The 21,677-nt window shown below is 38.5% G+C and overlaps 1 protein-coding gene across 2 annotated transcripts in view; it reads right to left on the reverse strand.

Annotated features, from left to right (window-relative positions):
• LOC124262247 (cysteine--tRNA ligase, cytoplasmic-like) overlaps positions 1-21,677 on the reverse strand; it is a 299,881-nt gene that overhangs the window by 11,403 nt on the left and 266,801 nt on the right. For both annotated transcript variants that reach the window (XM_046696729.1, XM_046696730.1), the window contains 6 exons: positions 16,672-16,760; positions 13,805-13,926; positions 11,897-12,009; positions 5,349-5,477; positions 955-1,188; positions 186-286 (listed from right to left, as the gene is read on the reverse strand). In XM_046696729.1, coding sequence (XP_046552685.1) covers positions 186-286; positions 955-1,188; positions 5,349-5,477; positions 11,897-12,009; positions 13,805-13,926; positions 16,672-16,760 — 788 coding nt within the window. The remainder of the gene's footprint in view (positions 1-185; positions 287-954; positions 1,189-5,348; positions 5,478-11,896; positions 12,010-13,804; positions 13,927-16,671; positions 16,761-21,677) is intronic.

Below are 21,677 nucleotides of genomic sequence, written 5' to 3' on the forward strand. Positions count from 1 at the left end.
GATCACTGATCAGTAGTCTACGAGACGGAATGTTCATATCAGTAAATCAAACATGAGAAACATTTGAAAGTGTATTTGGTTTATTGTCTGGGAACTGAAAGATTGGAATTATCTGTGTTTAGCGTAGTCCCCACAACTGTAGCAGACAAGAGTTATCTCCTCCTGAGTAGACACGCTATTAGTACCTTTCATTGAGAGTTATCTCCTCCTGAGTCCATTTGTCCCAGGCTGCTACACCATTACTGGGAGAATTACGCAGAATGTCCTTCACCGTCAGGAAAAACTCCTGAAAAACACATTTGAACATATGAGTTGTCCACAATGGTTATTTCCTTAATGAGATAACCAGACGATGCTAAAATATGTTATTGCAGTGCATCTAGGGGATAGACAACGACTGGTCTGCTTGGACTGACTATGGCGTCTGCCTGTGGTATTAATGTTGATCATATCTCCATTGCCATTAGCCCATACGCACACACTTGCATACCTATATAAGTGCTATAAATCTTCAACACAAAGAATGAGTATGTTTTTATGCTGCTTTTAGAATTATCCCAGCAATATCATAGTAGAGGACACCAGAAATGGGCTTCACACATTGTATCCATGTGGGGAATCGAACCCAGGTCTTCAGCATGACCAGCGAACGCTTTAACCACTAGACTACCCCACCGCCCCTTCAAGACAAAGACAAACAGTGAGTATTTTATGCTCTGTTAGTATTATTCCAGCAATATCATGGCAAGGGACACCCGAAATGGGCTTCACACATTGTACCGATGTGGGGAATTGAACCTGGTTCTATGGCGTGACAAGCAAACACTTCAACCTCTAGCCTACCCCATTGCCCCTGACACAAAGATAAATGCCATCTCATCTCACCTAATGAAAGAGATAGCTGTAGAAGTAAGATCATTTTTCTACCAAGTGAGCTAACAACTGTGTCCTTACATTGACATGCTTCTCGTACTGCACGGCGATGTCCATGGTTTCCGAGCTGTAGTCCAGGGTGTCCTTCCAGGCGTGCAGCAGATACAGCAGACGGATCTGGCGTGCGGTGTTGCGCTGGAGCGCTTCTTTGATTGTGATGAAGTTCTTTAAGGACTTGGACATCTTGCAGCCCTCGATGGTCAGGTGACCCGAGTGAAGAAAGTACCGAACCCAGTGGTTGTTTTTATAGTAAGCCTAAACACGAGACAGAAGTAAGAAGGAGACTTATAGTAAGCCTAAACACCAGACAGAAGTAAGAAGGAGACTTATAGTAAGCCTAAACACGAGACAGAAGTAAGAAGGAGACTTATAGTAAGCCTAAACACGAGACACAGAAGTAAGAAGGAGACTTATAGTAAGCCTAAACACGAGACACAGAAGTAAGAAGGAGACTTATAGTAAGCCTAAACACGAGACACAGAGTAAGAAGGAGACTTATAGTAAGCCTAAACACGAGACACAGAAGTAAGAAGGAGACTTATAGTAAGCCTAAACACGAGACAGAAGTAAGAAGGAGACTTATAGTAAGCCTAAACACGAGACAGAAGTAAGAAGGAGACTTATAGTAAGCCTAAACACGAGACACAGAGTAAGAAGGAGACTTATAGTAAGCCTAAACACGAGACAGAAGTAAGAAGGAGACTTATAGTAAGCCTAAACACAGCCTAAACAAGTAAGAAGGAGACTTATAGTAAGCCTAAACACCTAGAGACACAGAAGTAAGAAGGAGACTTATAGTAAGCCTAAACACGAGACACAGAAGTAAGAAGGAGACTTATAGTAAGCCTAAACACGAGACACAGAGTAAGAAGGAGACTTATAGTAAGCCTAAACACGAGACACAGAAGTAAGAAGGAGACTTATAGTAAGCCTAAACACGAGACACAGAAGTAAGAAGGAGACTTATAGTAAGCCTAAACACGAGACACAGAAGTAAGAAGGAGACTTATAGTAAAGCCCTAACACAAGGAGACACAGAAGTAAACACGACAGAAGGAGACTTATAGTAAGCCCTAAACACGAGACACAAGTAAGAAGGGAGACTTATAGTAAGCCTAAACACACGACACACAGAAGTAAGAAGGAGACTTATAGTAAGCCTAAACACTTATAGTAGAAGACACAGAGACAGTAAGAAGGAGACTAAGTAAGCCCTAAACTTATACAGAGAGTAAGCCTAAAAGCAAACACAGAGACAGAAGTAAGAAGGAGACTTATAGTAAGCCTAAACACCACAGAGAGAACAGAGTAAGTAGGGGAGACTTATAGTAAGCCTAAACACTGAGACACAGAGTAAGAAGGAGACTTATAGTAAGCCTAAACACTAGACAGAAGTAAGAAGGAGACTTATAGTAAGCCCTAAACACCAGACACAGAAGTAAGAAGGAGACTTATAGTAAGCCTAAACACAGAGACAGAAGAAGTAAGAAGGAGACTTATAGTAAGCCTAAACACGAGACACACAGAGTAAGAAGGAGACTTATAGTAAGCCTAAACAGACACAGAAGTAAGAAGGAGACTTATAGTAAGCCCTAAACACGAGACACAGAGTAAGAGTTATAGGAGGAGACTTATAGTAAGCCCTAAACCTAAAACACGAGACACAGAAGTAAGAAGGAGACTTATAGTAAGCCTAAACATGAGACACAGAAGTAAGGAGACTTATAGTAAGCCTAAACACGAGACACAGAAGTAAGAAGGAGACTTATAGTAAGCCTAAACACGAGACACAGAAAAGTAAGAAGGAGACTTATAGTAAGCCTAAACACGAGACACAGAAGTAAGAAGGAGAGACTTATAGTAAGCCTAAACCTAAACAGAGACACAGAAGTAAGAAGGAGACTTATAGTAAGCCTAAACACGAGACACAGAAGTAAGAAGGAGACTTATAGTAAGCCTAAACACGAGACACAGAAGTAAGAAGGAGACTTATAGTAAGCCTAAACACGAGACACAGAAGTAAGAAGGAGACTTATAGTAAGCCTAAACACAAGACACAGAAGTAAGAAGGAGACTTATAGTAAGCCTAAACACGACACAGAAGTAAGAAGGAGACTTATAGTAAGCCTAAACACGAGACACAGAAGTAAGAAGGAGACTTATAGTAAGCCTAAACACAGAGACACAGAGTAAGAAGGAGACTTATAGTAAGCCTAAACACGAGGACACAGAGACACAGAAGTAAGAAGGGAGACTTATAGTAAGCCTAAACACGAGACACAGAAGTAAGAAGGAGACTTATAGTAAGCCTAAACACGAGACACAGAAGTAAGAAGGAGACTTATAGTAAGCCTAAACACGAGACACAGAAGTAAGAAGGAGACTTATAGTAAGCCTAAACACAGAGACACAGAAGTAAGAAGGAGACTTATAGTAAGCCTAAACACGAGACACAGAAGTAAGAAGGAGACTTATAGTAAGCCTAAACACGAGACACACAAGTAAGAAGGAGACTTTACATTGTGGCTGGTGAAAACAAAATTAATTATTGGTATTATTGTTGATTGGAAGAAAGATGAATGATTATTGAAATTAAAGCTGTGAAACTATTTTTATGAAGTCTAGTTTTGATACACCTAAACAGACTTGCTTGTGTCAACTGCTGACAACAGAAAGCAAATGTTTTTCTTAAACTTCAAAAGTCAAAGTAATTCATATATATAACCACAAATATAGGTGTAATGTTTTCTTTTTGATCCTTTTTACATATATGCTCTAAGTTACTCTGATATCTAGCAGTAATTGATTGATATTTAGGTAACGATTCTTGATCTGTATGATTTTTACCAATAGGAAGCACTGTCTACACAAGATGAAGATTAGTTTTAGAATACAAAGCCAAATGTGGATATATTATTGTACTGGTAATTGAATAATGTTTCGTGACAAAAGAATATTCATGTGAGCAAGTATTCCAGAAACTGTTTCTGGAAATAATATCCTTCGAAAACAATTCCCTTGAAATTTTGACCAAGGACATTACTTCCTATGGACAGAATCTCCAGACGGGAACAAATATCATAGCATTAGAAACTGAACTGAACAAAGAAGTTGAAATGTATATTTTGCCATCCTTGTCGTCCTTAAATGTTTTCTTAACGACGCATAAGTACGTCTGTTGGTCTGTATAAACAGCTTAGTTTGCTAGACAATTACACACAATAATCGTAACAAAACAGAAATAGGATAATGAGAAATACAACAGAAATGGTAAACCATCATGTCTAGTAATGTTAAATGTCAAATTTCACAGACAACGATCATCTCTTGCTCTTTCACCTGAAGCTAGACGATGTATGTTTACTTAGTACAGTACATCAAACACCAACTATACTCAAGTGCTTGCTATGAAAATTAGAAAATAGTTTCATAAAAGTGTCATCTTCTACAGACTAACACCTTTTTTATTTTTAAATCTGCTTTATCTTCAATCATATATAGTAACATGTTTCTATTAAGTCTTTATTATTCAATCTAAGGCCAGATCAATTTCATTTCTTGTTTTACAGATCCGTAGGCCATATTTTGTCAAGAGTAAGAAAAAACCAAAATGAATTTCCACCGCTCAAAATTTTAAAAAAAATCCTAATGTTTTCATTGGCCAAAACTGTAAACTTGGAAGAATTTCTTTTGGATTTTTTGGGCCCCATACACACTTCATAAAATGCCAAAGTAAAATATTTTAGTATTTAAAAGGAATATTACTTTGACTGGTGATTATTTTCCCCCTCCTGCCTTTAGGTTTTCAGAGGACAAAAATCTGTAAAACAAGAAATAAAATTGGTCTGGCCTAACTTTCCAAAGTAAGGAAGAAAGGTTAGGGTGAATTATATAGTGCCATTGTTCACTGCTGATCCTAATTCATACTTAACTGTACTGGCATGAACCAGTTTCTACAAGATCCACAAAAATGTATCTTTAAGAGTAAAAATATTATCTTATACTTATCTTGACTAGTATTAATTGTCTATCTCTCTTTCTCCTGAAAAGTATTAGGAACTTCCTGTTCTGTGTTCTCCAAGAACAGAAAGAAAGTCCACTTGAATGAATCCTTGCCTTATACAGGTTTGTTGGAACCACATTACCAACATGGTTGGCTAGTCACTCTCTCAAAATATTATCTGTGCTGCAATCCAAGCCATCTTATCAAAATTACCTGCCCTGTTAAAGATTTTGGGCTGAGACTATTTAGTTTTCTATATTAACTTTATCATATCCATGGTTAATTTTTCAATTTTGGGAGTTGATATACAGCACTATATTCCACATTTCGAGAGACTGAGATATAAGCAAACAGTACAAAATGAAGAAAAATAAAATCTTCTCAATCATACCAAGAATGAATTTAACCTTACCTCTGCCTGGGCTAATTCATTGTCATGATGAGGAAATTTGAGATCAAAGCCTCCGGTATGGATGTCCATAGATTCTCCATGGATGCAACTGGCCATTACTGAGCACTCAATATGCCAACCAGGACGCCCCTACAAGAAGAAATCACACAGATTAGTCGGATTGACAACTGGACTGAGTCTTTTAGGACATCAGAGATGGTGAGGACATCAGGAGATCAGAAAGGGGGAGGATCTGATCTAGGTGTAAAATCTCAAGGTTCCGGGACTACAATCACAAGGGAACTAGAGCTGGTGCATTTTGTATCTCATCATTTCTGAAGGACAGAATACATTGATATACAGACTGCTTTCTCAGGTCTCATAAATTTGAAACACTCGTAAAATCTAAAAATTGTCAAGGGACACAACTTGTGTCTTGTCTATTGGTCTTGCAAAGTTCGGAAACTTCCTATAATCACCCACCATCTGATGATAAACAATGGGGAGAATTCTATGAATATATAACTTCTTTATTATTGTACAGGGCTTGACATTCACCCAAATTCCCGAACAAGACCACAGGGCCAGTAACTTTTAAAAATCACTGTTCCTTACAGATTCTTACTGGTCCTGCTAACGGACTCTTATTGACAGCCTTAAATATGTACTAGACCGTCGGGTGTGACCGGACAAAATCCACCCCAAAATTGCCACCCCGGACAAAATCCACCTCTTCTTAACAAAAAAATGGACAAAATCCACCCTTCTCAAATTGCTATTGTTAAAAGTTTTAGTGTGTCCTGATCTTTTATCAAGTTGTTTTTCTCAAGCATTGCAAGTTGTTTTTCTCAAGCATTGCAAGCATTGTTTTGATAGCATTTACGTTTTCCTAATTGGCTGTTGTTCCTAATGTTGTTGATGTATATGTATTGATGCATGAATGATTCATAAATGTGAAATGTGAAAATGTCATATCTATATATGCAAAAATGTGCTTACATATGTATTTTGGTTGTGTTTGTTATCGATTATGAATGACTGATATGAATAAAATTCATTTCTGTGACTAAACATGTCATTAGTTTTTTTTTCTTAGGGTGGAATTTCTTAGGGTGGATTTTGTCCGGGTGGATTTTGTCCTAGGTTGCAATTTTGGGGTGGATTTTGTCCTGGATTCTCCGTCGGGATAGCACTCATCAAACTTGCACTGGTCCTTTCAACATTTTACTAGACCTGGGCCAGGGGGATAGCGTGAATGTCGAGCCCTGTTGTATATCCATAGAACTCTCCCTGTTGTTCATCACGCCAACTTCTATATGCCACTCAATGAAGTCATCTGATGATGAATAGTGAATTTCAAACTTGTGTCTTTTGCTGTCAAATATATCAGTGTGAGTCAATAAAACTGGTAAGATCAAAGGCTTGTTGAGCTGTTCAAGACTTTTCATATGTTTGATGTGAGAAGACAGAAAAGTGAGTTTCCATTTATCATTCAAAACCCCTCTCTCAGTTTGTATACAGTACATGACCAGGGAGCATCAATCAACACAGTTGGGATACCATGACATGTGTCAACCAAGCTATAGTTTGTTTGCAGTGAAAACGTACCGATTAATTTCACTTTAAACAAAATAGTAAATCACATAAAGTGAAATTAAGATTGCGAATCCTCATGATTTTACCTTGCCAATTGAACATTAAAATCTCAGAATTTTATTCAACTTAGGACAAAAGTTGTTTAACAAACGATCATAGTTTCAAATCGCTATTATTGGTTTGTATTACAAGGGGGTATGCACATTAAATGAAACCCTGAGAACAAGAAGGGTTGGTTTCTACGGTAGTATAAGTTAACGCTCATCACAGACCGCACGTGCATTTGTTTCACTGTTCCATCTACTGTGCTTACCCCTTGTAATACAAACCAATAATAGCGATTTGAAACAATGATCATTGTTAAACAACTTTTATCATAAGTTGAAAATTCTGAGATTTAGAAGTTCAATTGGGAAGGTAAAATCATGAGGATTCCACAATCTTAATTTCACTTTGTGATTTACTTTTGTTTAAATAAAGTGAAATTCATTGATATCGTTTCACTACAAACAGACTATAGCTGATCTTACCAACTGTTAGTCGCCTTTTGATGACAAGCATGGGTTACTGAAGATCAATTCTAACCTTCATGGGGGTTGTGCCTCTTACAACAAGCATGGGTTACTGAAGGTTAATTCTAACCCAGGTCATCACGGGTGTCGCCTTTTACGACAAGCATGGTATGCTGAAGAACAATTCTATCGCGGATCTTCACCGGTAGAAAGCTCTGTTAAAACCATGTGTAATGTCATAATTCATCCATATTCTTATTGTAACATGCTAACGGAACAACAAAAGTGAACACACAAGTAAATGCAGTTTAGTGGTGAACCCAGCAAAATACTAGCTACATTGAAGCAGTCTTTAAATAATTGAGTCTGGACCAGTCTGTGGAATGAATCTTCAGGGATAGATGGCACGCAATTAGCCTGGTCCACATGGCTGTGACACCTTAACATTATAACGTGTACTTTAGGGATGAAATTAGCACAAGACTTCTGGCCAAGCCAGTTTTTCATTATGTTTAAGATTCTGCTAAGAGAACAAATACCTAAAAGCCCTTTTCTTCAAATGATTGATAGTTGGGTAAGTGTAACATGACAGAGCTGTGAACAGGCTGAGACTGTCCGTTGATGTCTGAGAAAAGATTATCGCAGTGGTATTCGCACACTACGTTAGGGAGATCAACAAATGCAGGTATGGTGCACAGACTAGTGATGTGGGTTGTGAACATTTATTATGTTGATGATGGCCTTGATTACAGGTGAGGTGAGGTGAGGTGAGGTGAAATTGGGTTTAACGTTGTGCTTAGAATATTTCGCTCATATGACTACGTGCATGCGTGTGTATGTGTATGTGCGGCTGCTTGTACTAGCCCAGACTGAAGCTGGTTTTATAGTGCTAGCTCATTGAGATACCATGCCGCAGTGAAGCATGAATACCCCACTCAGACACATTATACTGACTCCAACCGTCCAGTCCTTGTTGTACCCATTAATGCCGAGCGCCAGGCAGGCACCAACAAGTACCATATTTTAACGTCTTTTGGTATGATGATTACAGGTAGTGTCTTGACAGATAAGTGTTCAAATTAAAGGAGAATATTCAGGTGTGCTGCTATAGTATCTACGGACCTCCTATATCCTATGAAGTATGTCGTAAACATTCCCTCTGAATTATGGTTGCCTTATTCTTGTGGATACCACAGACACATACAGAATGGAAATGAAAATTTTAACTAAGTCATAGCTATCCCTAGTGGTATGCTTAAAGAGTTATCTCCCTTAGCTGTGACGTCACAACGTAGTTGTTGAAAACCTCTCATAATTTTTCTGCATGGACAACACAGAACACGTGTTTACAGAGTGGAAGTGTTTTAAATTTTTCTTAAAATTTTCAAGAACTACAAGACTCCTGTGGGTAGAATTATAAACAAGGGACTCTTTGGAATTTTATGATTTGAAAACTGACAAGAAGAAACTTGGATAAGTGTTTGACTTCTGTCACTTAGGAATGTACATTTTAGAAGTTGAGGCGTTACAACATAGTACAAGTTTTTATGGATAACAACTTCTTTATTTCATGAGTCTGGTTACGACGTTTGATACAGATTCTTGTACTGTTGTCAAGCAGGAGTGTTGACAACTGGATTGTCTGGTCAGCACAGTTGGAATACTGCTGAGTATGGCATAAACAAACTCACTCCACTCACACCTCTTAACAGAATCTGTATTAACGTTGAAGTTGTTATCCATAAAATCTTGTCCTATGTTTCACTCACAGCCTAAAATATTGCCCATGTGAACTTAAATTTCAAACAGGCTCATTCACTCAAGTTTTAAACAACATACCAGATGAAGTAAAAACAGACCCTTAAAGACTGACCATCTCCACCCTGACACTTTCGATGACACCTGAACATTTAGTGGGTGAGTGATGGAGTGAGATTATACACAGTGTTAGAAGCATTGACTGACTGACTGACTGAGTTTAGTTTTCGCATGGTATGAGAAATATGAACAGCTTTTGTTTCGATGTACCCGGTACAAAAGCAATATTCCAGCATTGATGCATTTAGCAATATCCTTGACCCGATAAAATTTACGGCCGGTTATTTGAAATGGAGTTTCGCCCGCTTTTAACAATATTCCAGCAATATTATCACGGACACAGCTGGGTGCATGACATGTGGGGAATCGAACCGGGTCTTAAAAATGCCAGTGGCGAACTGAACAACTTTAACCACTGGCTACCCAGTATGCCAAGCTTAAGCAGTTTTGAAGTCATATGACATGAGAGGTATGAAAATAAATTCCACACTCAATCAATGTGAGAGAATTGTACCAGGGGTTTCATTCCACAAAGTGAACTTTCGCTAAGATGATCCTATCTCCGGTACTTTCTTACAGACTTATGAGACCGCCTCCAAGATGGTGTAGTGGTTAGAGCGTCCGCTCAGAGAGCGGAAGGTCGTGGTTTTCATCCCCACCGCGTCATACCAAAAAAGATAAATAAAATATGGTACTTGTTGGTCCCTGCCTGTCGTTCGGCATTAATGGGTACAACAAGGACTGGTTGGCTCGGAGTCAGTATAATGTGTCTGAGTGGGGTATTCATGCTTCACTGCAGCGTGGTATCTCAGTGGGCTAGCACTATAAAACCAGCTTAAGTCTGGGCTAGTACAAGCAGCCGCACATACACATACACATGCATGCACGTCGTCATATGAGCGAAATGTTCTCAAGCACGATGTTAAACCCAATTTCACCTCACCTTACAGACTTATGACAATCATATGCTACAAGCCCTTTGTGTAACTATGTCATCCTCCATCACACCCCTTGACTCCTACATCCCCCTCTCCCTCCATTGGCAGACACTGCCGATCCACACGATACGAAAGTCAGCAGGTCTGACAACCCGATCCTGTAAGTCGCCTCTTACAACAAACATGCGTTGCTGAAGACCAAGTCTAACCCTGATCTAAACAAGATGAAGAAGTAAAAACAGACCATTAAATGGACTCTCTCCGCACCTCACTCCATCACTCGCACTGTGTGCCTCTTTTTGAAACAATGAAGTCACATGACGTAGAAGCAAAGAACGAAGTCCACACAACGTGTGGGGAACTTCACTTAGGTATCATCCCACAAAGTGAACTTTGCACTAAGATGATCCTAACTCCTACAGACTTCATAAGCTATGATCGCTTTATGGAACTATGCCCCCTCCACCCCCTCATCGGCAGACACTGACAATCCACACGATACCATGTTCCACAACAGAAACTGTCCAGATGTAGCACTGGACAGATCTGACACTTTTTTAACAGGAATAAAGACATGGAATAATTGAAAACCAAATGTTTTTCTTCCTTCTTCAATCATGGTTTTGAATTGCTTTATTTTTATAGCTTCAGAATGAGAGACCTGGATGTTTTGCAAAGAGTTAGGAGTGACCATTGTTTAGGACAGATAACGGAATGCCGTGTCAAGTGAAAATGTGTTGTTTTGTTTGATGTTCAAAGCAACACTCAGCAATATCCCAGCTAGATGACATTGGTCTGTAAATGATTATGGACCAGATCATCTAGTGATTGAAATCATAGGCATCAATTTATGCAAAGGTGCCTGACCACCCAATACAATTAGTTCAATAACTGTGGGGAATTGAACCTGGGTTATTGGCATGACAAGTGAACACTTTAACCACTTGGCTACCCCACTGCCCCCTCAGATTAACAGGAAGAGTTTATAACAGGAACAGTTAGAAGTTCTACACACGTCAACATCACCAGTCAAAACAGATGTGAGATCTACTATAGTCCGTTTGGCTCAAAAGCGGACCGATAAATTGCAATCTGACTTGAAAACTAATAAACATAAAATACTTAATGACACACTGATCATAATCAAAACGTCAGACCAACTCTGTGGGTTTTTTGCAGAATTTATGTCCTAAAAATAAAAAAGTTGTTTAACTAACTATCATTAAAATCTTGACACAGTTCACTATTTGTTACGAGGGAGGGGTGCAAAGAGTGGAACAGCCAGGTATGCGAGAAAGGATGGAGACGGCACAGCACAGGTTAATGAATCAATAACTTCGTCGGCATTTGTGCACGTGCTTCTCTAACACCTGGCTGTCCCTTTCTCTGCACTCCTCCCTCGTAATAAATAGTGAACTGTGCGAATATTTTAATGATTTTTAAACAACTTTTATAATTTTAGAACATAAATTCTGCAAACAAATCACAGAGTTGGTCTGATGTTTTGATTATGATCAGCGTTTCATTGAGTATTATATGTTTATTAGTTTTTGAGTTAAATTGCAATTCATCGGTCCGCTTTTGAGCCAAACGCACTATACCTGGTGCATAAGGCGGCCCCCCTTCCATCCCCTCTAATTCTAGGTATGACAAACTTGTTTTATACACAATGATATACAGTATTTCATCAGTTGATGCCACTCACCTTCCCCCAGGGTGATTCCCACGATGGTTCTCCAGGCTTGGAAGCTTTCCACAAGGCAAAGTCATTCTGGCTCTTCTTCTCTCCCATACGCTCCTCAGACACGCTTAGCTCCCCTGAATTACAAACGGCAGGCAGAGTGACAACAGTTACCATATTTAAACATCTTTAGATAATGTCAGGGTTTTGAAAGCAACAACCTCAAGAGCAACTTCATTAGTTATCGTTGTCAATAATTAAAAGAATTCTGAATCTGGAACCAGAAATCCTGTATTTTGGCCGTTATGACATTATTCTGATCCTCATAGTTTTAACAGATGTCCTCTTCAATGTCAGCTATACACAACAAGTTGTAAAGGTAATAGTATCTTGTTTTCCAAACTAATTCAAGTTGCACTGCTTTTATTGCAATATGTAGATGCAATTATTTAGATGTTTTATTCAGAAGTATACCCACTCAAAAATTGACTTGCATCTGGTGCAACTTAGACTAATATTGGGTTGCACCAGTGCAAGTATCAAAGCACTAAATTGAGCCTGCAAAACCTCTATTCCATCAATGGCAGAATACACAAGGGCTTAGATTTTCGAACCTCTCTTAACGCTAAGATAGTTGTAAGTTAATGTTAATGTATGGCACTTACAGTAGTCTCTGACATCCAGCAAGAACTATAATAGTTAACAGTCTACTGAATTTTAGTTTTAACTTTGACTTAAAAATTGTACTTAACCAAATTTGGGTGTTTCTCTCTAAATCTAGAAATCTGGCGTACCTAATGCTCCAAAACCACCTCCATTGGACTTCCTTTGAACACTTGTGAAGTGATTCCATGGCTCCACCTTTACATGACACTTCTTATCCATTATGGAATTACACAGATCACATCTACGTCCCATTGTGTATATTCCATCCCAGCATTAGAAACATGATAAACTTGGGTGCAAAGGAATCTGGATGGTGCAGCAATCCAAGTAATAGAGAATCCATTCTCAAAGTTAGGCTCAGTATTATTCGTTACACTGCTTATACTGAGTCTAACAAACCCTAGTAGAAGGTCGCGTCAGCTAACCTTTTGGACTGACCAATCAGAACACAACTTACAGAATCACAAAATTTGACATTCGCACACACCTTTTGAACATTTACCTCGAAAAGTTTGTACCCGAACGATTCCAAAAGCTATTTGCCGTACGATCGCTTCTGAGTTATGCTCATGGAGCACACCACAACAGTGAGTAAACAGTCGCTGAAAATAGCGTTTTGTCAATATTCAAGGATGTCAGCTTGCGGAAATATTAGCTACCATATTAGTAACCATGTCATCAGAAAGCCCTAAGCATATATACTGCAGTTAAAATATCTGTGTTTTATGGGGATTTTCATTTGTTGAGAGATCAGTGCCAGTGACCGGGGAATTTTGTAAGTCCTGCTGAACCCTAAACAGTAGCCATTGTCTGATTGGTTAAATCCGTTTGGCCGTCTTGCATTTGATTGGACGGTCATAGGTCGATCAAAGGTAAGCTGACGCAACCTTCTACTAGGGTTTGTTAGACTCAGTATAGCAGTGCAACGAATTATACTGAGTCTAAGTTTACTTAGACTGTCCTCAAACTCATCCACAAACAAATTTAACAGAGTTTCCTCTTGCAAGCAGATGAATAATGGCAGAAACTATAAGTTAATTAAGAAAAGATTTACACAAAAAAATGTTTATCTCACAACAATTTTCCTAGTTCACCGTTGAGCAGTTCTAATACTATTTCCCACCAACTGATATTGGATAGCTAACAGTGAAGAGAGCATCTGCCGAAAAATGTCAAGATTTTACAGTGTGATGACAGGAAAATGGAGGATTACTGCTACAGTGTTATATAGATAGGGTAATGTAAGGAAGTAGAGCTGTCTCTCACCTTCGCCTTCCGACAGAGCCTTCTTGTCTCCGTATGCTTCAGGCACCAGTTTCCCATAATGGTGACTTGCAGATTTGTCGAAAGCCATGGTATTAAAGTATACCGATCCATTGGATTCATACCTGAAATATTGATAAAATAATAATAATAAATTTCCCAAATTCACAACTGTGTTTAAAAATACAGTCAGCAATATTCCAGTTGTATGAGATCTGTAAATAATCAAGGAATACCAGCCAAAGTCTCTGCCATGATTCAATCAACTCTCCAAGAGTGGGTGAGTGAGTATGGTTTTACGCCATTATTAGCAATATTCCAGCAACATCATGGCGGGGGATACCAGAAAGGGGCTTCACACATTGTACCCATGTGGGGAATCGAACCCGGGTCTTCGGCGTGACCAGCGAACGCTTTAACCACTAGGCTACACAATCGCCCCCAACTCTCCAAGAAGTCCCCAAGTCTGATGACTTGTATGATAAGTGTATGTTGCTGGGGCTTCTCTACCCAGGAATCCACGGCGTTCACTAAAAAGTCGGATCATGAATGAAATGCCAAAGGATAAACTAAACATTAGATACAGTATATTTATAAACTGCCCAGTGCTGTAGCTCGCCAGCAAGATGGAATAACATGGTTATTTCTGTACACTTGAAGCTCCTTTCTGTTACCATCTATTCTATTATCACCTGTTTTGTATTATGATATCACCTAGTGTGTATTAATGTACCACCTATTTTGTTACAACAGCTGTATTAATGTACCACTTAATCTGATATCATCTAGTCTGTATTGAAGTACCACCTAATCTGATATCACGTAGTCTGTATTGAAGTACCACCTAATCTGATATCACCTAGTCTGTATTGAAGTATCACCTATCTGATATCACTTAGTCTGTATTAAAGTACCACCTAATCTGATATCACCTATTCTGTATTGAAGTACCACCTAATCTGATATCACCTAGTCTGTATTGAAGTACCACCTAATCTGATATCACTTAGTCTGTATTAAAGTACCACCTAATCTGACATCACCTATTCTGTATTGAAGTACCACCTAATCTGATATCACCTAGTCTATATTGAAGTACCACCTAATCTGACATCACCTAGTCTGTATTGAAGTACCACCTAATCTGATATCACCTAGTCTGTATTGAAGTACCACCTAGCCCAGTGGTTAAAGTGTTCACTCATCACACTGAAGACCTGGGTTCGATTCCCGTCATGGGTACAATGTGTGAAGCCCATTTCTGGTGTCCCCCACCGTGATATTGCTGGAATATTGCTGGAATATTGCTAAAAGCGACGTAAAACCATACTCACTCACTCACTCACTGCATTATGTTACCAGCTATTCTTTATTATGTTACCATGTTCCCATCTATGCTATATTTTACCTTCTATTTGTTTTCAATCATATCTGAATATATATGAAAATCATCTGGTAAGAGAGGAAATGGTTGCCCTGTCATCAAAGATGCCCAGTTATGTGTGTAGACTTGTGTTACTTTGGATGCTTCAGGTTGCCAGAAATCATGGGTTCAAATCCCAAATTGCCCTGATTCTGCTTCCAGGTAAGATCCGAGATTGAGTTAAAACCTTGAAGACCTCCATCACTTTAGGCAACTTATCCACAAACTAACATGCAGCGATATAACTGGAATACCATTCAAATCGGTATTAAACCCAATTCACTCACATGCTTTGGACAGAATTCAACACTCTGAGACGTTTGAGCCTCATGGTAGTGAGAAACAGACACCCCTTCCAGTCAGGTGAACAAAGCTGTACGCCTGATTATCTCCTGATGTATATATGAAACCATGATACTGTATCCTTTTTGTCTTTGCCGGCTTTCACAAAATGAAAACATACAATAGATGAAACGGCGAGTTTTTCAGAATGAATCACCAACGTCATCTTTGACATTAAACCCTCTTACTGTGATTAGCATTTGATAACCGTCACTGGTAATGATTCATGTGTATAGTAATAGATATATCTGGCTCCAATGGACGATTCCAGCTCTGGAAATGTCAATAGTATTTCAATGAATCTGAACTTTGGAAATAAATCATCATAAACGACACTGGGCTGATATTCAATGACAGCCATTACACACTGCTATTCACATTCGAAATCAAATATGTGACAAAAATATCTCATCCTTAGAAATCTTCAACATGACTTCGATAATCAGGGGAAGATTAAATGCCACTGCAATTGGACAGTTCACAAAAAAGCAGCTGAGATCTTAAAATGGCCATCTCGAATGATTCTTTTATCATCACACACTAGATTAACACAACCATTGTCAACAGAAACAATAGAAACTGTTACACAGCAGTTGTCTCCCTTTATGTAAAAAAACCTCTCTGTTGGACAACATAAATTCATTTCATTTTAGTGACCAGGTATAGACCAGGTATAAATCATGAAAGGGAAAGATTTTTTGTCACAACAAGGTATGCTTACATTTTACAGATGTAAAATGATCCTCAGTGGACAATTAAAATAGAAATAAATAGATCGAAATATTCCATTTCCCCTAAAAAAAGACTTGAATGAGTTTGGTTGACTTTTGACTTTCTTACCATCAAAGGCAGCTGAATTTAAGAACTAACTCATTAGTTGTTGTTTTTTACAGATTCTATTTTGTGAAAGTAATAACATTTGAGCCTTTGAAACCAGATCGGATAACAAACCGCCAAGAGTCCTTAGTCGGCATTTCATCATGTAATAATGAAAAACAGCTTTTTTGAAAAGTACAGACCTCTGTTCTTTCTTCATCCAGGAGAACATGGACAACGACCGTAAACTAAAAACTACAAAGCTGCAGAATCAGTTACGTTCACTTACGCAAATTCATTTTCAATGATCTTCTGTATGTAATCTATGACTTCGGGGATGTATTCGCTCACTCTTGTTAAGACATCAGCCGGCAACACCTACAACAAGAACAGCTGAATAATAAAGAATCAATGGATCATGATTCATGCCGAGGCTAACATATATGACCTCAAATCGAACGTTTTAATAAATTCTCACATTCCATGAATTAGCCCCGAAATAATGTTCAAGTATTTATGAATAATTTAACTAAAATAGAATGCATTTTGTCAAAAATAATTTCATAACTGACCAAGATAATATTTTTGTGATACTTTAAGTGCCCCATGTGACCTTGCCAGCAACGCGGAATTAATACTGCCACCATTTTGGAGACATTTCGCATTATGCATCATTCTTCCGTATCGTATTTGCTGACTTTTAATCCTCAGTTCTTGGAAATGATGAAAACATTTTTAATACGCGATTTGTTTTTCTTTGGAGTAACAACATCTGACAAGAGAGGCTTATCAAACTCAGGCTTATCAAGTCAGGTGTATAACCATTGGACTTATCCCTTGCACCATTTACAGACCACCTGACGCCTTCTTCCACAGTGCAATGAGTGCCATTTTGAATGACGCTGTGCATTTTAAAATAAAACAGTCCTTAGCACCCTAAATTTCATGCAAGAAGGCATGTGATATCAAAAAGGTGCCAGTTTAAAATGTTAAAGTTAGCTGATGATCTCTCTACAACAAATCGCGAACATTCAATCGATATGTTACACGATTCATAAAGACGCGAAGTTAAAACTATCGACGAACCGAAAAGAAACTTAATCAGCGATCGCCACACTGGAGCCATGGGACTCTTACTTCAAGAAATTATGCAAATAATTTCTCAAAACTGACAAAATTTCACACAAAAATAGACAAAAGACTACCCTGTCTTTGACCCACAAGCTGCCAACGAAAATGTGGCAGAAAACATCTGACTTCATAAAAAAAATACTACAACAAGATAACATCCTTCGGAGCAGGCTTTTGCATAGTAGATCAAGAATTGGAAAGTTTGCTAGCAAAATTAAAAGTTCAAAAACCTGTTCGTATTTTTACATAATTGCATATCATCGTGATATTCATTTTCAGAGAAGGAAACAATGGAAACAATCTAAGAAAACACATTTTCCGAGAAAATTACTGATTCAAAGCGAACATATTATCATGCAATTTGAATTTTATTGATCAATTTAATTACAGTTTCCAAAGAAATCCCACAGGATTTGCCTGCTTTGAACATGAGTAAGACAGGTTGAATCATGTCCGCCTTAAATTAAATTTAGAAAGATTGTTACAAATTCCATAGAAATTAATACAATTCAACTGCTTAAAACAGTTTGTAAGATAGGCTGATATCTGTAACAGCAATGAGTTAGACAGTATTGCTATGTGTGTTCCGTAAACCTCCCAAGTTCCCAGGTGCAAAGGTAAGGTAACACGCTTACAATTTCACTCGTATGGAAACATGCATATTTAGATGCGTGTTTGTTCTAGTAGGTACTTATACTAGTTCATTTTCCTGACCAACTAAGATACAATATTGTAAGTTATCAACATAAAACAGAAACAGCTTACAGACTCCAACCTAGAATATCTCACAGTCCCTGAACCACATTATTTTCCCTACTGCCTTGCCCTCCCTGCAATGATAAAGCCCTAAATGAAGAAAGTCTATTTCCTCAGCTTCTCAATATCCATCTCACTGGGGCTCCTTTTCAATTTAAATGTGATTATTTGTTACTGTCACATTATATATATTCAGAGACAAAGCGTTAGTCAAACTCTAACCCAATTTGCCTTGTTTTATAATAATAATAATAATAATAATAATAATAATAATAATGAGTGAATTTGTAACGCGCCAATCTCCACGCCAGCTGGTATGCTCATGGCGCTACAAGTAAAGTTATTTGGGTGAGAGTCTAGACAAAGTACTTCTTAAATAAAAACGTTTTGAGGAGAGTTTTGAAGGAGTGCAGGCTTGGGGCTGTTTTGAGATCTTCAGGCAGAGAATTCCATAGAACAGCTTATTGGTAGGCAAATGAAACGTTTTAGTCTGTATCTGGGCACTGTGCACAGAATTTGGGACTGGGATCTGAGAGTTCTGGTTGGATTATACTGGCTTACAAGTTCACACAAATAGGATGGCGCGATAGCGTTAAGGCACTGGTATGCGAGTACAAGAACTTTAAACTCAATTCTAGCTGAGATGGGCAACCAGTGTAGGGATCGTAGAAGTGGCTGTATATGTGCAAACTTTGGAGCAAGACACACAATTCGAGCTGCAGTATTTTTTATTTGTTGTAACTTTGAGACAGATTCTTGTGACACACCACACAGTAGGCTATTGCAATAGTCCAGGCGTGAGAATATCAGTGCAGAAAGCTGCTTTTATCCCTTGATGTTGTTCCTGGATGGGTCACAACTAGTGCAACCGTTAATGTCTTTTGGTATGATGCATCCAAGGTTTGAACCTCATCCTTCCAATTTCAGGGCAGTTGCCTCATCCACTCAGCTATTGCAACAGCTAATACTGTACAGAACTAGAACTCTTTACCAGATGCTTGCGCCAAAATTTGATTACCGCCATGTTCAACAGCTTCCTGCACAGCTTGGGTTGCTTCTCCGTCAATATTGTAGCATTATATGTTTTCCGATGGCAGTGTTTACTCTTCAACAAGGCAGATGGTGTCACGCAGATATTGTGATTACTTTTATGATGGCTCGTGTTAGATAAAGTTGTCTTTAATAAATGACATGTTTTACAACTGTTCAGGCTATAGTGAAGAAAACAATGTTCTTGAGATCCATGTTAGAATTGGTCTTCAGCAACCCATGTTTGTTATAAGAGGCAACTAACAGGATCGGGTGGTCAGGCTCGCTGACTTAGTTGACACATGTCATCGTATCTCAGTTGAATAGATCAATGCTTATGCTGTTCATGATTGTCTGGTTCAGACTCGATTGTTTACAGACAGTCGCCATATAGCTTGAATATTGCCGAGTGCAGCGTTAAATAACAAAAAACCCAAGATCACTTGATGACAGCAATAATCTTGAACACGACATTAGATCCATTTCACTTCATGAACCTTTGGCAGAGGCGAGAAATGATTTAAGCTGTCAAACACATAAGGTACAAGGCTTTCATGACTTTTAACATTTCAAGTTCAAACGGCTAGGCAATCACAAAAAATGAAGGAGCCAGCTGTCCACAAGACCCCTTGACCTGGAGATGATGGGCAGCCATGTTTGTTTTCCTGGCGTAGTGCATTATTTATATGTCTGGTTCCATTCTGTCTCATAGCAGGAACTGGACTTCAAAAACCCAAAAAAATACTTTTTCACTTATCACAAGTGATATGTGATATGTCACAAACCAAACACAGTTTTCCCCATCGGTGGGGTAGCCTAGTGGTTAAAGCGTTGGCTCGTCATGCCAAAGACCAGGGTTTGAATCCCCACATGGGTACAATGTGTGAAGCCCATTTCTGGTGTCCCCCGCCATGATGTTGCTGGAATATTGCTAAAAGCGGCGTAAAACCAAACTCAGTCAGTCAGTCAGTTTTCCCCATCAAACAATGACATCACACTGTAACATCTTGTGTCATTTTGCATAGACATGTTTTCCTACTTAGTAAGTGTGTATATTTCAAATGTCTTTAAACTGAAATGGTCATTTGACATGAAGCTCACCCAAAACAGTGAGTGAATGAGTGAGTTTAGTTTTAAGCCGCACTCAGCAATATTACAGCTATACGGCAGAGGTCTGTAAATAATGGAGTCTTGACCAGACAATCCAGTGATCAACAGCATGAGCATCGATCTGCGCAATTGGGAACAGATGACATGTCAACCAAGTCAGCGAGCCTGACAACACGTTAGTCGCCTCTTACGACAAGCATGGGTTATGAAGATCGATATTCTAACCCGGACACCCAAAACACTTATTACTAGGCAGGGTGCATTTCTATTTTACAGGGAAGGCAACTTTTTCTCAGAAAAGAGACATTGGCCAAATTTACAAATGATAAAAATTCTTGCCCAAAGTGACTTTCAACACATTTAAGACTGTGACAAATGTGTGAATAATCACTCAAAAGTCTCTCACCGTGTGTGATCAGTATCTCACATCAATGTTGTTAGACGACTGAAGACTGATTGCTTCTTTCAAACTTTAGTATGACAAATAAGGGAGGTAATTCTACAGATGTACAACTATTCGTGACGATGACGTTAGTATCTACAGACAAATGTCAAATTCATTATTATAATGAATCTGTGTAATCTATAGTGCAATTGGCTTAACAAACTATTACTAAAATATTGACACAGTTCACTATTTGTTACGAGGTAGGAGTGCAGAGAAAGGGACAGTCAAGTGTTAGAAAGCTGCGTGCACAAGTGCCGATAGCGTTATTGATTCATTAACCTGTGCTGTGTCAGTCTCTCAACCTTTCTTGCACACCTGGCTGTCCCTTTCTCTGCACTTTCGTCGCCGTGAACAAATAGTGAATTGTCTCCGATATTTTAATGATAGTTTGTTAAACAACTTTTTTATTTTAGGACATAAGTCTAAAACCACAGGGTTGGTCTGGCGTTTTGATTATGATCAGTGTTACGATGAGCATTTTATGTTTATTAGTTCGAGTAGATTGCAATTCATCGATCGCTTTGAAAATAAAACGGACTTTATGTACAGTAAAACATGGATATAGCGAACCACGGATATAGCGAACAAATTTAAAAGTCCGTCAATAGTCCTTTATAATATCATTAAAATTATCGCGAATAACGAACTTCGTGAGTAGCGTTATGTCAATGTACATGTACAAGAATAAAGATTTGTAGCCTCAGCATATACATGTCTCTACATCTCTACAATCCAAGATGGCGGTCAAATGTGAATAACGAACAACGGATATAGCGAACTAAATTTCTTGGTCCCTTGGAGTTCGTTATATCCGTGTTCTA

The sequence above is a fragment of the Haliotis rubra genome, unplaced genomic scaffold (genome assembly GCF_003918875.1).
Source record: "Haliotis rubra isolate DU_JTF1 unplaced genomic scaffold, ASM391887v1 Scf83, whole genome shotgun sequence".
NCBI lineage: Eukaryota > Metazoa > Mollusca > Gastropoda > Lepetellida > Haliotidae > Haliotis > Haliotis rubra.